Raw genomic sequence first — 16934 nt, forward strand, 5'->3', positions numbered from 1 at the left:
CTTTTGAATGTCAAAGACATTTCTTCAAAAATAAAATAAAATAAATTCAGAATTGAGAATCAACGCCATTTTTTAAATATTTCTAAAAAGATGATTTTTAGAAAAATGTTTTTAGTAATCAATAGATGGCACTGAAGGTCAATTTTTACATTCTATTTCGGTTTGTTATTTTTGCTACAAACTGATGTAAGAATAAAATCATATAATATATTCCTGTAACTCAAAATCAGGATTATAGAATTTCATTATAATTTTAGTATCATTCGCATTGTTTTTAAAAATGCAAAATTTGACATTCATTTGACAGCGAACATAAATAATATAGTGAATTAATAACAAAATAATAAAATAATAAAAAAAAATAATAAAAAATTGTAAAACAATTAATTGTCTAGAGACTATTTGGCAAAATAATAACTAGAAAAAGAGATGAAATTACTTAAATTTTTTTAAAAATAAAAATTAATAATTTTATTACAGAAAAATATAAGAATAAAAAATAAAAATATAAAAATAATAAAAATATATGTAATATATTATATATAATATTGTATTTAATATATGTATATAATTTAATATATATAAATTATCTCAGTGAGTATAGGAATTATATTCAATTACAAAAGTTAATAAAATTAATATATTTTAAAAATAATTTCTTTAACATATCATTTTATAAATGCATGAAACGAATTCATAGATTTTTTAACAGTTATAAGTATAGCTAATAAATAAAAGCATAAGTAAAAAAATAAATTTTATAGTATAAATATAAATAAAATTGATTGAAGAGCAAGAAAAATAAGTATAAATTAAAGATTGACCATTAATGCTAATCTTTTTATTATCTTCTTTAGAGATATCTTACTTATTAATTACATTTAATAAGAAAATAAATTAAAATATAGAATATAAATTAAAAGATAATATGATTTTGATCTTTGAAATTATATAAATCTTTAATATATATTATAATCATCATATCAATCGGATAATAACTTACCTAAGTAAGTAAATATTTTTTAAAATATGGAAGTAATTATTATGGTAGATATAAAAAAAAATTATAGATCATGCTGCAATGTACAGCATGCAAATAAGTATATTTAAATTTTATTGAATGATTTAAAATAACAATTATGTGTTCAAAACCAATCTCTGTATAAATATACATCTATATACAAAACATGGCTTAGATCTTAAATAAAATTATAATACAATATACAATTTCTACTTTGTGTGTTAAATGTCATAAAATACTGTTAATTATTATTTAAGAAATAATTATAAAATATAATAAAGATTAATTAATTTATAAATCAAGCCTGTCATTATGAAACATTTGGCAGTTTCTTGGTTTTCGTAAATTATAGATACAAAATATAACAACCCTATTACCTCATTTTCAATATTATGTACATTATTATCGATTTGATCTTGTGGAAATTAAGTGCCACTCACAAATGAAGTATATAGAAATAAAAGCTCGAATTCGTATCGCAGTATTTAATATAATCGGACGAAAAGTACCCAATAACACTGGTCAGTATCACAGCTACTTTCTGTTCTTTCAATTGCAATGAAATTATTAATTAAATAGTCTTTTATGTAGGTAATTATTCATCCAATATACACGTATAGTATACGTATACGGTATTCAAAAAAAGTGTTAATTAAAAAAAAGAGAAAAAGAGAATATTTCATGATATATATATTAAACAATATATTGACAATTACTACAGCAACGTAGGAAACTTAAGTTTCTGCAACGTACTGTAACCGAACGCAAAATAGATTGCGCAAGATTTTCGTATTACTCATTGATACATATTATCAATGAACAGAAGAAATCCTTTGGTCCAATACATATGTTCTTTTTGATAAGTCACTATTAATTCATTTAGAGATCATGCGCCAGTTTAATCAATTGCACAAATTTATTTGTGCGTATGTAGGAATCATATTTTTAAATAATAATTGTATTTAATTAAATTTAAATTTTTTTATATATAATTTATTAATTTCTTGCAACACCGCATATCATGATATTTGGCAGCGCTCCGCGTCGTTTGCGCCATGCACCGAGAGATTGTGCGTGTGTCTGTAATGTTCTACACCATCTCTTTGTTCTGGCGCCATCTTCGGCCTGTAAGATAATATTTTTTATAAATGAAATATTGTTAACAGTTAAAAATATTTCTATATATTTAATATTGCAATTTGTGCAATGAATAATATGATAAATAATATGATAAATTGCAATAAAAAATAACTTTTCAAAAAGTTTAATTTTAGAAATATCTGAATATTCTATGTTATAATGAATAAATAAATAATTTTCAAAATATAAAGTATTGTTTTTAAAAAAAATTATCTCACCTTAAAAATAAAAGTTTCTTTTGACGACAATTCTTGAATTTCGAAATAATCTTCAAGATCTGTTTCACAACATACTATACATTTATCTAAATACAATGGTTCCTAAAATAAATAAAATCTTTTATTTTAATATAGAATAAAATTGTGTAGGTATTTGATATTCAAAGGCGTGTAAATAACTTACTCGCAATAAAGAATAACGTCCGAATTTTTCTTTAACTAACAATAAAGTAGCTTCTTTAATACCAATGTGTCTTGGAAAGAGAGAATCATCGTTAAATTCAAGATCCTCTGAATTTGGCTGTAAAAAGATTATTATTATGTAAGCATAAATTGTATGAAGAACATACAATTTATATGTAATCATATAAAAATTATTTACTTTGCCATTAGTAACCAACATAGCAGTTACAGGAGCAAGTTTGACAGTACGTCCGCGTCTCCAATTATTATCTGTTGGTTGAGCAACTAAAAGACGTCCTTCTAATACAAATTTTGCTTCTTCATGAGCCCATTCTAATACTTCCACGGCCATCTATTATTTAATTGTTATATTGCTCAATTATGTCATATTATATATAATATATATATGTATATAATTAATATATATAATTAAAGTTTTTATTTACGTAAATAATAATAATATATTTATAAAAATATTTTGAAATATATCTATATTACCTTTCTCAATTTTATATTCACCATATCTTGTTCACCGATCGGTCGTCTACCATTTTGGATAATTGAAATTCTTCTCCAAAGTTTCGTCGAAGTCACGTCTTTTGCTTCCTATTGTTACATTATTAAATAAATTTATTACATATATAATTTATATTTATATATAAAAATAAACTTTATATATATAAATATATATAAATATAATATATAAATAAATATAAATAATATATTTACAGCATTCATATGTTCCAAATGTAATTCTATATTAGCTTGAGCCTGTTTTAGTCTCTCTTTTGCTTCTTGTATATCTGGTCGTACGGAAGGCGTAGCTTTTAGTAATCGTGCCAAGAGAAGAGGATATTTCGTCACTCTTTGTACTGGAACCTTTTTCGTATATAATTTTATATAAGAAAATTTATCATAAGTTTTCAATGAAAAAATATATTTAATATTTGAAAAATAATGTTTTAATTTTACTTTATTTTTACCATTAAGAAAGAATTTAAGTTCATTCTACGTAGAACAGTGTTTTCCATTTGTGAAACTTTTAGAAAAATTCGTAGCAGCTCTTTCTCCTTTTCCAAATTCTGTAACAATAAACTTGCGCTTCCTTGACGAGTACAATAGTTTTCAAATGCATGTAACATCCGTTCAGACTCTAGAAAAATCTTGCCTACATCTACCGTTAAAAGATCTTCATCTCCAGACTCCTATGAATCATTTACAAATTTTTTATTTATTTTTAAACAATTTTATTTTTATTTTATTAAAATCAATCAAAACGTTAATTTACTTATAGCGTATAAGTAATAAAATATAGTACATATATAACTTTTTATTACCTGAGCAAATTCCACAGCGAATTTTAATTTCTCCGCGAGTACAAGATTGTGTTCGAGAAGTTCTTCCACATTGAGAAAAATCGCTGTAAGCTGTTCAGATGTGAGTAGGCCAGCCCTTAACATGGGTCTGTGAAATTCTTCGAGAATAATTTGTAGATCTCTTCCATATTTTTGTTCAGTCTCGACGATTTCCGTGATGATTTCTTTTCGTTCTATTCTTTTTTTCGAGCATTTTCTGCACACGAAAGGTGCATATACTACACCGCTAAATAATATAAATATAACAATCGTTAAAAATTGTTTTAAAAATTTTTAATAATCTTATTGCTAATTAATAATCATTAATAATTTTTGTGCTTACAATTTTATCAAGAATCATAACATTTAAAGAATTTTTACATTCAAAGAATATAATTTAACATTTTTTTCTTGCATATGATTAATTTATTACTTTTTTTTTCTTAAATGTTTGTAATGAAATATTTTTGTAATTAATTATCGTACCGTAAGTTAAAATGATTTTTGTTATATCTACAAAGATGCACTATGAATTTAAAGAAAAAAAAATACAATCGACTTGGCATGTGTTCGAGGTTGAAACATATATTCGGTAACAAAACTTTCGCTCGTTGCGGTAAGTAGAAGCAGTAAGAGAAAACACAATTCAGTGATTCTGAATATTTGTTACGTAGTTTTGTTTGAATAGATAATATTAAAATTATATATTATTTTAGTTATAGGAAATATACATTTTTAATAATTTTTAATAAACGTTTTTAATAACAATGCGAAATATATAACTTTATTATTTTTTTTATATATATATTAATATTAAATTTTTATTTTCTTTTATTACAAAGAAAAAATGTTTCTATATATATATATATGTTTTATATACATAATATTATTATGACAAAATATAATATTAATATAAATAAAACACATACCTATCTGTTATTAGAGGATCCAAACGTTGTTCGCAGTCCTCGCAGTGCTTTGAATCACCGGAAATCACTTGTGGGATTCCACTGAGGAGACTTCCTGGTCCCGAAGAGACATTTCCTGCTCTCCAACGTCTCGGCACGCCCCGTGTGCTGCTGGCTTGACTGCTTTCAGATCCCACTCCGCTATCAGTTCTTTCTATATCTACAGCTCTTACCTTTAAAAAAAATATCGCTATTACAATACGTATCACCATTTTTTTCGATCCTTATCTCGTCTATCGTTATCCACAAATCTTTAATCGAGTAAACTATAACGTTATCGTAAATTGTCTTATATATTTATATATATATATATATATATATATATAATAATAATAATTAAATTTCAATAGGGACGATCGTTTACATTGCCTATAAATTTTTCATTCATCGTTACGAGGGATCTTATTTTTCAATAAGATGTTAAATCACGAGAATTTAATTAAAAAAATTATTATATTCTTTTTGTATTTAATTATATATATATATATATATATATATATATAGAAACTCACTTTTGACGTCTCTGATGAGCTGGTCAATATAATATTGCATTCCTCGCTGCTATCGGAAACGTTGGATATCTGCGAACTTTTCGAGCTAAGGTCGCCCAGGCTGGTTTCCTTTTGTTCATAGAGCGCCTCCAAATCTCCTTCGGTATCCTCTTCGTCCTCGTCGTCCTCGTCCTCCTCCTCTTCGATTGATATCGCTCGATCCTTCGTGTCCATGAGGAAGTTAAGCAGCTCGAACTTGCTCGAGATGTTCCCCTCCTCGGGAGACGTGGACATTTTCTTGAAGAAATCCTCGGGGCTCTTCGACAAATATGTTTCCCCAAGATCCTCGGAGTTGGATTTTTTGTAAACATTGTCGGTCAAATAGGATCCGAGGAACTGATCGGAGCTACTCTTCCTGTAGTAATCGATGTCACCGAAATATATCCTGTCTTTTATGTAATCTTCGGTGGGCGGCGGGCTCAGTGGAAGAGGGGGGGGTTCGTCCGGTATTTCCTCGTAAATCGGCTCCTTGATTACCTCGTAAGGATTCTCCTCGAGGAAAAGATTGGTCGAGATGAAGTCACCGTCCGAATTCAAGCTGGACGCTCTCGAGTAATTCGCCTCGAGAGTGGACTCGGAACCCTCGTACTCCTTGCTCTTCAACAAACTCTGCTTCAGTATCTTCAAAATGGCCTCGCCGCTGTCCTCGTCCAGGATCTCCCCGTTCTCGCGCGCCTTCCTCAGAGAATCCTCGAGCAGCTTCGAGATCAACGCCTCCTTCGACAACGAGGCAACTTTCGACGAATTTTCCACCGTTCTCTCGCTCCCCCCGTGAAACTTGGCGTTCCTCTCCACGAGGGAACACCTACCACCTTCCACGGTCGATCTCGTCGCCCGCTTCTCACAGTCAACCGGAATCGTCTCCGGAATCGTCGTGCTATTGCTCTCGGATTCGGTGTTTCGCCGAGAGCGTTGTTCGAGCGTCTCCTCGGAGACAGATTCCGCCGTTTCGATCGTTTTCAACAACGGTTTCGATTTCGTATCCTCCTTACCGCCCTCTTTACCAGACGCCACCACGATATTGGATTTGTAATTGTCGAGGATGACGAGGGTCCGCGTCTTCTCTCCGGAGCTCTTTATTCGCGGTGGATTTTCCGAGTTGACCGAGATCACCGTTGGATTGTAAACGCTGTCCTCACCGCCCACGCTGATCGTCACCTTATTGTCCGGCGATGTCTCAGCCGTGGGCTGAGTCGCGTCACCGTTGATCAAAATCGACGTTCTCCTCGATCCGTTGCCTAACCCCGTCGGGCCTATTTGCAATCGGTGAACGAGAGGAGATGCCCGGGGACTGACCGTGATCTTGTACACGTTGCTCGTCTCCGTGCTCGCCGATCCGATCTCCACTTTCGACGATCCATACGGATTCGACGTGCTCCAACTCGTTTTCAACAGCGGTTCGTCCCCGATTTTCGACCTCGTCGAGTCGGAATTGTTGATTTTGTAACGATGCTTCGGTTTGCCGGGCGGAGGGGACCAACTGGTCGGTCTCATTCCTCGGAAATGAGGCTCGCCCCCTCCCTCCGTGTTGCTTCGAACATCCATCGATGCCTCCGTTTCCGGTTTCGTTATTCTCTCACTAGGAACTTGTTCGACTTCCATCGCGTTCGCGGTCTCGGATCGGGATTCCATCTCGAACGAATCGATCTCTTTCTTCGCGTTCTCCTTCGTTGATTCGTTCGTCATCGACGAGGAATCTTTTCGTCGGGTCGTTTTCTCGCTCGAATCTAACGGGGGAGGTGACGCTTCTTTCACTTTTCTACACAGGCTGAGACGCATAGTGTCCATGAAAAGCACGTCGCCGGCTGATACCTCCGGTCTGTTGAACGATCGTTCGCTTTGGCTGCGCGATAAACATGATTTCTTTTCTGCAAATTTAACATATCGTACACTTTTTCTTCTTTTTCTTCTAAAATCATTGCTGATTATTGAAATATTTATACGTAATGAAAAAAGAAACGATCGAGCAGGATAACGATATAAAGGTATAATCGTGTAAGTACAAGATCATGAAAAGAAGAGAAAACGCGCGAGATCTCTAAAAAGCATAATTACACGCTCGCGATACGTAGAGAAAGGAGAATATTGTTCTGAAAATTAGTTTAAACATTTATGATTTTAAAACTAAGAAAATTTGTCGAGAAATTATTGTTAATAGAACGTTTCAAATTATTTCATCGAAATTTAGAATATATAATACATATCACAAGTAGTTTGAGAATGTTTTCGAACGAAATTAAATCAACTTTTTAACAAGCAAATTTTGCAACCAAATAGCCATTTGGAATTAGTGAAATTACGAAGGAAGATAATTCGTACTTGTGTAAAAAAAAAAAAAAAAAAAAAAAAACAATTTTACCAATCGAGAAAACTTGAGAACACTAACTCGACCAACTTGTGTAGCAATACGCAAAGTTTTGCAAAATTATGAATTTTCACGTATTCGCGTTGATGACGAGCGAGTATTATATCTGTGGAATAAATCTGAACGAGATATCGCGCGGGAGAACGATAAAATTGACCCTTCCTCCCCTCCCCCCACATCTGAAAGGAATAATTTTTATAAAACTCACCCTCGGATTTCAATATCAAATCCTTCTCGTCCACGGCGATGACCGACATACGATCCTTCCGTTCATCGATCTCGATTCGCGATTCACTATCCTTCTCCCCCATCCTCATCTCGTCCACCTTCTCTATCCTCTTCCTCTCTTCGCTCTCCTCCCCCGCGCTCTCACGTTTCGACGAGTGAAGCGCACGACGATCGGCAATGTTTCGCGGTGCGACGACATCCTCCACGCTGCGCATCTCTTTCTTCTTCGCGAGAACGCGTTCCGCGTTCCCAGATTTATCTAATATCTTGATCCCATCGACAGAGGCGTTTTGGCACACGTCCTGCGAGATTCTAGCTTGCTCCTTCGCACTTCGAACTTTCTTCTCCACCTTCGGATCCTTGATATTCGGAATGGTAATGAAATTATACTTCTCTCTCTGCTCGAGGTTGTGCGACGCGACTATTCGCTCCCCCTCCCCCTTCTCTTCGTCCACCTCGTCGTCCTCCTCTTCCTCCTCCTCCTCCTCCTCCTCCTCCTCCTCCTCTTCCTCGTCGTTATCCCTGCGCCGCTCCCTCGGAGAGGCGCGGCTCCCTATTCTCCCCATTCTGGCCCACGACAACCGTGCCACCTCCGACGGTTTTTCAGGGGCGAATATCACGTTGTCCACGTTGAACAAAACGTTCTTCCTCCTAGCCTCGAGCACCTTTCCCCGCTTCAGAATACTTTTGAGCGTTTGTTTGGCTTCCTTCAGCCTTCTCGGTGGTCGCTTCGGTGAAACCTTTGGTATGGGAATCCTGGTGACCGGCGGTACCACCTCCCCCTCCTCGTCGTCCGAGATCTCCCGCCGCTCGTTGAACACCCTTATCCTCTGCCCTCCTATAGCCGCGACCGAGCTCCTGCTCGGTATCCTCTCGATCGATTTCACCTTGGACGGATCGAACAGGGTGGACAGGGATCGGGTCGCGTCGTCCTGCTCGAGGGCGTTGTCCGACAGATCGTCGCTCAGATCGTCCTCGTCCCTCTGCTTCTTCAACAGGAGATACGGGTTCACGTCGCACTCGAGGATGCTCCTCCTCGAGTCACCGCAGCTCGACGCCACTCCCCCCCTCTCCCCCTTCCCCGTCCCCCAATCCTCCGAGCTTTTCCCGAGCGCTTCACCAACCCCCCCCGTTTTCGCCACCCCCCGATCCGCCGTGCCCCAATCGTTCCTCGTTCCCTTCGCCTTTCTCGGGGCGCGGGCCAACCTTGGGCCGCTCGTCGGCCCCGGCTGACTTCGAGGATCCCCGAGGATCGCCGCCTCCTCCTCGAGCCACTCGTCCCCCCCCGCACCGGTGAAGCTGGCCCGCTGCCTGCGCCCCGTCGCCTCCTCCCCGTAACTCCCGCTTCCCTCTTTGTCGAACCATTCGGATCTCGAGGATGTGCCTTCGATCGAGCCCTTTCGCTCTTTCCGCTCGTTTCGCGCCACGCTCTGGCTCCTCGGATCGCGCTGGGACAACGGCCGGTGGGGGGAGATACTCCGCGCCCTCGTCCTCGGCTCCACCAGACGATTCCGCCGCATCTGGTCGTAGGGATCGTCCATCGACGACCTCAGCACTCCTGTCGAATTTATATATTTTTCAAATTGTCCAAGAGAGAGAGAGGCGTTGGAGGTAAAAAATAAACCGATAAAAAGCGTGTCGAGTAATAAAATAAAAAATGGTAAATATTACTTTGGTAAATATACGGAACTGCATAGCGAGGCGGTGGAACGTTTGTGTGTCACGCGGGGAAATTTTCGTTAACAGATTTGTAGCGCTAACGCGCTAAACGATCTAAACGATACGAGCTGTGTTAATTGGAGGGGAGTGCGTGGCGTCTTTATCTTACTCACACGTTTCCTTCTTCGAGGTGGCGCGAACAGAAGGGAGAGAGAAGACGAAAAAGATGGATTAAAAAATTTTCCAAGCGTTTCTTCTTTCTTTCGTTTATCGATCGACGATAGCGGATGAAAGTTGAAAGAAAACTTACCCGCGAGGCTGGGCCTCGACCTCGAGGAGATCGGCGGTAGCCGACATGTTCCTCCTAAAGGTACACCAGCCAATCGGTGACCACCGCACTTGCGGCAATTGCCGAGCTTCCGCGTGGTTCCGGTGAGAAATTCCGGACAGGAACATACTACCAATACTGGTGCTCCCGGGGGTGGCGGGGGCGGGGGTGTCATGAAGCCTCGTGGCTCGTGACCAGGCCTCGAAGACCGAACCGTACCGTACAGCCATGGATCCCCGTAGATCATTTGACGCGAAATCCCGCTTCCGCCGCTTATCGTTCCCCACCCCTTCCCCTGGGGGTCATCGGTGGCCTGGCTCTGCCGCGACAAGCCCAGTCTCACGCTCCACGACTTCTTCCCTTTGCTCAGTGTATCGTAATTCTGAAACAACGATGAATATCGTTGAATCGTTATTATTATTCGAATATTCGTTTGATCGAAGTTTGATTCAATTGAATAAAAATACGTACGATCGTTATTTGTAAATTGCGTTTCAATTGATTTTTTTTTTTTTTATTTGGGGAAATAGATTTTTGGGACTTTGAAAATAAAAGAGAGGAAAAATAAATGTATCGATGCTTGACCATGAGTTCGTTTGTCTCGTGATAAATTCTCTCGCGGTGATTATTGTTTTCTCTTCCTTCTAGTTTGCGGTAAAAGTGATTGATGCGTTTCTGCAACCATGGACGAAACATAATGCGACTTGCATTCTCTATGGAATTCCACGATACGTTCTATTGTGTTGATATGATATATACGGACGATGTGTTGTAATTTATTGATTTTCTTTTCTTTTTTCTTACTATTCGTACTATCCTTTTTATCGATCGACGTTTATTTTATCGAATATTGTTGAATATTTTTTATAAATATTCAATTTTCTCAATTCGCGTCGAGTTGAACAATCCAGCTTTTTGATTCATCGACTTCGAGCATCGTTTAAGACAGCAACATTTTAGCCACGAGTTGTAATATTAGATGCATTATTACATCACAAGTGTCAACGTGTTAGTAATTAGCATAATGTTATTGCAATATCAACGTTCACGAACGTTGTACCAGTATTCCGACTGGGCATCGGAATACAAGAAAACAAGGCTTTGCTTAGATATTAACATATATGTAGATTGAGCAATAGCACGACTGGTACAGCGTATACCGGTTTTCTTCTTGGTTCGAAAAAAAGTAGCCAAGTATATATATATATATATATATTTTTTTTTTACATAAACATTTTTATATAAGACAAAAATAGGAAATAGGAATATGAGTTTTTTTTTTTAAACGTCGTTACGAGATATTTTTACGACTTATTGCCTTACTTATTTACTTAGAATTAATAATCCTGTGAAACAGTAGTATTGATATTAAAAAAAATTTTTAATGCTATTTATAGAAATACGTTCGAGGTTAAATCGACGTCGTTCTCCTTTTTTTTTTTTTTTTAAGTTAATGATTGTTTCGCAAGTTATTAACTCGCTTTAAATTTGTTACATGCGCGTGAATCTTCTGGGTACGTCGACAAAATTAATATTCATCGCGCGTGATTATCGCGAATAATTACAGTTGTTTATTATTGTTATTCGAAAAGGTGAATGTGCACGTGATGCTTTCGTTTTCAACAGGATATCCTGACTTAATAAACGGAATTTTCAATGAGTTACGTTACATTACCGCGGCTCGATAATGTTAACACTTTCGATCTTGTATGTGTGTGTCTGTATAACGCTTCCGGAAACTTTCGATCTCGTTGCCAAAAAAAGAGGATCGAAAGTGAAAAATATAATTACAATTCGAGCTCTAAATTCTCTCTTAAATTTAATCTCCTTCTCATAATTTTATCGAAATAAAATTCCTTCTTACGTTCGAATCGAATCGGTTCAACGATTTAAAATAAAATAAAGATTATTCTTTCCTCGAGAAAGAAGGAAAAAATAATGATAATCGTAAACTTGCTTTTATTTATTTATTTTTTAACGTCAGATCGTAAGCGTAAATCACAAAATATATATATTTATACACACATACACACACACACACACACACATATATATATATATATATATATATATATATATATATATATATATATACATGTATAAAACCCCGAAATTATTATCCCTTTGACTTAACGACCACCGGGAAAGAATAAGAACCGTGACATCGAGAACATAAATGCGCGTCCCTCCATAGTTAAAATAAATTTCGAAATTCGCTTATTTTATATATCACCGGTTATAAATTATAAAACGCTCCCGATAAAAATTATCCGGCCGAAACTGTATTTATTTGTTTTCGTGGTGTATGGGTGAGTGAGAACGTGACAGAGAGAAAGAGAGAGAGAGAGAGAGAGAGAGAGAGAGAGAGAGAGAGAGAGAGAGGAAAAAAGGAAATCGAAGGAGAAAAAGAAAACGATGGAACAACAGGTTTCAGCGAAAGTAAATGACGGTAGGAATCGTTCGAGATCGCATTTTAAATTTGTTTTCCCCTTTGGTGAAACTGCTTCGATCGAGGGGTCACGGCTCGTTTTAGGCTTGCGTCCGTGAGTTTGGAGAGAAGGAAGGGATGGAGAGGGATATCGGTGGACAGACGAGGCAAACATCTTTTTTTTTTTTTTCCTTCTTTTTTTCTTTTTTCTTTTTTCCAGAAAAGAAGAATTTCGACTCGTAAAAAAATTCTATTTATAGGGATAGCGTAAAGAAATGGAGGAAAGAGGATTGAAAGATATTTCGATTGGTCTCCGCCTTCTCTGGACGGTTTTCACGCCGTCCAAAGCTAGTTTTCTGGCTTTAACATGGCAGTAACTTTTAGATGTAATAAAAAAAAATCTATATATCTATATATGCTGCTATATATCGTTTCGTTGGAAAAATTGACAATAGGAAAATATCCGATCGAAAACGAAATCTTATAATTTTTGAAAAGAGATTTCTATTTTTTTTTTTTTTTTTTTTTTTTTGATACAATTATCAGAGAATTTTGTTCGGTTCGTTTGAAGTTTAAATTTGTTTGCGAACAAAATAACGAGAAACAAAGTTTCATCTTAAAGCAATATCACGAGTGTAATTAACACGAGAGTTACTTGGAAAGCGAAAGCTTAATTGAAACCAGGAAACTCACGAAGCAATAGTCTCTCCGCCATTGTTTCTGGAAAGGAAAAAGAAAAAAAAAAATATTAAGGTGGGATTCGCGTGCACGTGATGCGCGTGTTCGAAGGTTAGACGCGATCTACGATCTTTCAGGAAAATACGCGAAATTACGCGAAATTACGCGAAATTACACTTTTTCGCCCTTCGTCATTAATCGTGGAAAACAAACGAATAAATCTTATCGATGACTAATTGTACAATTTTGAAATTTTTCTCCAAGTAGATTGTATTTATAATATAATATTACTCGTAGAATAATTAACTGAGAAATTGAAATTTATATTTTCCACATTCTTCGAAGTGGGAAGACACGTATCGACAATTGGAGACTCGATAACCGGTAGCTACCTGTTACTATTGTCTTACCTCGTCAAAAGTGCAAACGTTTACATCTACCTTTCGAACAACAGGCTTGCGACGCCATTTAAAATCATTTTATCCAAGAAGAGAGGAAAAAAATTTTCAAAGTTACCCTTTTCTCGAAACGAAAAATCTACTCCCCTCCATATCCTCCAACACAATATTTCTCCCCTGTAAATTTACAATCACGCGTGTAACCCAATTACAACAACGAACGAAACGTTTCACGATTTCCTTTCCACCAACATGATGGTTCGCAGTGTCGAAGCATGAGAAACGAACGATCGTACACGATAAATAGCTTCCTTCGTCCTGGGAGGGGCGCTTTGTTCCCAGATTTATCGGCGAATAAAGTTGGAAATTGGCAACTTCCTCTCTCTCTCTCTCTCTCTTCGTCACGGCTCCGTCTCGAGGGGGGGAAAAAAATGGGTTTCTCGGCGCGGAAAAAGGAGGTTATTTGCATCTTAGAGGCGGATACAGAAGCGATATGACATGGAGGCGCGCACGAGGGGTCGGAAAATGGAGCAGATTGGTAGCCCGAAGGCGAATACTCGATACGCTTTACTTTCTCGCGTCGATGCTGAGACTTTCGTAAAAGTTCTCGTTCCACGACGGGCTCACGTAAGAGGAGCGGCTCGGTAGGAGTTGGCCGGTCGAAAAACAACAAGAAAACCGTACATATCGCGCGGAGGCACGATAAGTGGTGCGAGCGCGTGTTTCCAATCGTATCGAGTAGAAAACGAGAGATATCTCGCAGGTGGAACGAGGGAAACGGGCGTGGCCGACAAAATTTCAAGCGAGCGTTGCCTTAGCGTTTAGCATCGAGTCCAGTGACATTTGCGGACGATTTTTTTTTTTTTTTTTTTTTTTTACTTTCCTTCGGTGAAATTTCACTCGAACGATGGATTTAACGGATTTAACGGATCGGTTGTTATCGCTCCTATCAAACCTACGATAATTCTCATCTGTGGATTAATGGGTGCAGTTTTAAAGTGTGTACGGATTGATAATGCATTCTGATTCCATTTCGATTGATTTCTTATTTCTTTTTTTTTTTTTTTTTTTTTTGGAAATTGTGTATACGGTATAATATGTAGATACGATGTATCTTTTTTTTTTTCTTTTTTTATGCGATCGAATTTCGAAGTTGTAGAGCTATGTTATTACGATTTATTCCAATGGTTAAATAATTCAATTGTAATCGTGATTTTCTTCTTACTTAGAAATTTCGAAAGCGAGGGTAACGAAACGTAAAACGAGTAAAAGTGCGGCATGAATTACAAATAAAGTTGCATTCAAAAGACCGACCGTTCGGGCAACAGTTTTGAAATTCTGCAACCAGATCTATTAGATTAATCTACTCCCTGTTACTTGCATTTTATATTTTCTCTCTTCCAGTATACCAGTTTTTCGAGTATTTCGAGAGAAAGAGAGAGAGAGAGAGAGAGAGAGGGAGGGAGGGAAGAGCTTTTTTAAAAGGAAATAAAAAGAAAAAAAAAACGTAAATGAATTACAACGTTTGAACGTTGCAACTATATTTTATTGTACATTTACTTGTTCCCTCGACGATCCACCAGCAACCTTCGTAATTTCCGCGGTAAACGACGAATGAAAACTATTACCACAGCCGAGATGTCCGAGATTATGCTTAATGCTTTTTACACAATTAGCGAGTCAAAAGTTGATATTAGCGGGAATAGAATTTGCCCACAGCCAGATAATGCTAATTGCAGACAGACGAGGACGCAAAGTTTTCAAATTAGAGGAGAAAGAGGAGGACGAGGAAGATTCTCGACCTCGTAATTCGCAACTCTGCTCGTGGCGAATTAAAAAAAAAAAAAAAAAAAAGGACACGATAAATTTTGAATCAATTTCTACGATTCTTTCGACCACGAATAAGAAAAGAAAAGAGAAAATGAGATTAAAATTAATTCCTTGCAATTAATTGAGATCGAATATTATACCTAGATTCAATTCACGGATCGAGAAAGCGAACCAAAAAAAAAAAAAAAAAAAAAAAAANNNAAAAATCATATAAAAAATATATTCTCGATCCTTGGCATACATGACTTTTACTAAAAAAAAAAAAAAAAAGTCTATCGAAGCGTCGAAGAGAAGGGGACGAATCAAAAGTCGACCACGAATGACATAAAAGGCAAAAGTCCACTTTCCCCCGATGGCCAAGGCTCGAGATCAAGATGACCTCAAGAGATGGGCATCTTCTATTCGCGTGACTCCTCCTCCTCTCTCTCTCTCTCTCTCTCTCTCTTTCCCTTTTCGCAAGAACTCCACAGCGCACTCTTCCCGTATCGATTCGTTTCCTTTCCTCCCAACCGCGTTGCTCTCGAAATGGATTGCATCTAAACCACGATTTCGAAACTCTCCCCCCTCCCCTCCTTTTTTAAAATCTCTTTTCGAAGGCCATATCTCGATGGCGATGGCGCGAAACCGTAGCGAAGGGGAGCTCGGAGCAAGGAAATTTTGCAACGTACGGTTTAGATCGTGCGGGGGACCCCGGATCAGGAATCATCGCACGCCAGGAGAGATAATCGAAACGATCGCTATATTTAGAGTGTGACTCTAAATGTTTTTCCCACAATTCGCGTAGGCGTGAAACAGTGGAACATCGTGTTTCTTTTATTCCCCTTAGTTTAATGCCGTATCTCCTTCGACTAAGAATAGTATTTATTTTTACGATCTCTTCTCTCCTCCTGAGAAGGATCTAACAAAATCGTTCGGATCGTCGATCGTAAAATAAAATTAATTTCCAATACGACTCGTGTATTTAAAAGCGACTCGAAAATCCTTAAACTTTTCTTTCTTTCTTTTTTTTTTTTTTTTTTCATCGATATTCGTCCAAATCGATTAGATAATAAGATTAAAAATTTGATATCTCTGAACGATATAGCGTTCAAAGATGTCGATGATTAATCGTATAAGCATCGATGGCGAGCGAGTTACAAAGAAGATGGATCCACAAACGTATTTCTCCATACGTTGGATGCGCAGCTAACAAGCTAATTAACTGAACCGTAATAAACGACGAACGACAGAAAAGTGTGTGCACGTTCGAATTCCTATATGACGTTTTTAGAAATTACAGAGTCGGTTCGCAAGATCGGAAAAGTGGATTCTTACGTGGAGAAATGTATGCACTACTTAACACGTCGTGTCGATCGGTGAAAAGCATTCGTTCCGGTTACGAATGTCGAGCAAGAAATACGCAAACCGCGTATAACAAGAATCCGCGCGATTAAAAATGATAACGATACGATTTGATTTTATTAAGAGTTTGCGTGATACGAGTAAATATTTCGTAATTTGCTTTGATCGTAACCATCGAATCGATTCGAGCAAAATTCCGGAATATTTTTAAATAAAAGGAAAAAAGGAAAGAAAAATTTCGAA

At 36.8% G+C, this 16934-nt stretch overlaps 1 protein-coding gene across 2 annotated transcripts in view; it reads right to left on the reverse strand.

Annotated features, from left to right (window-relative positions):
- Positions 1–1963: 1963 nt before the first annotated feature.
- Positions 1964–16934, reverse strand: part of LOC122715870 — a 38304-nt gene continuing 23333 nt past the window's right edge. For both annotated transcript variants that reach the window (XM_043938407.1, XM_043938408.1), the window contains 12 exons: positions 9999–10398; positions 8010–9587; positions 5398–7304; positions 4847–5058; positions 3900–4164; positions 3546–3767; positions 3292–3441; positions 3061–3168; positions 2762–2914; positions 2564–2680; positions 2380–2481; positions 1964–2146 (listed from right to left, as the gene is read on the reverse strand). In XM_043938407.1, coding sequence (XP_043794342.1) covers positions 2018–2146; positions 2380–2481; positions 2564–2680; positions 2762–2914; positions 3061–3168; positions 3292–3441; positions 3546–3767; positions 3900–4164; positions 4847–5058; positions 5398–7304; positions 8010–9587; positions 9999–10398 — 5343 coding nt within the window. In that variant the 3' untranslated portion in view covers positions 1964–2017. The remainder of the gene's footprint in view (positions 2147–2379; positions 2482–2563; positions 2681–2761; positions 2915–3060; positions 3169–3291; positions 3442–3545; positions 3768–3899; positions 4165–4846; positions 5059–5397; positions 7305–8009; positions 9588–9998; positions 10399–16934) is intronic.

Source organism: Apis laboriosa, unplaced genomic scaffold (genome assembly GCF_014066325.1).
Source record: "Apis laboriosa isolate Shangri-la unplaced genomic scaffold, ASM1406632v1 scaffold40_cov151, whole genome shotgun sequence".
In the NCBI taxonomy this organism is placed as follows: Eukaryota; Metazoa; Arthropoda; class Insecta; order Hymenoptera; family Apidae; genus Apis; species Apis laboriosa.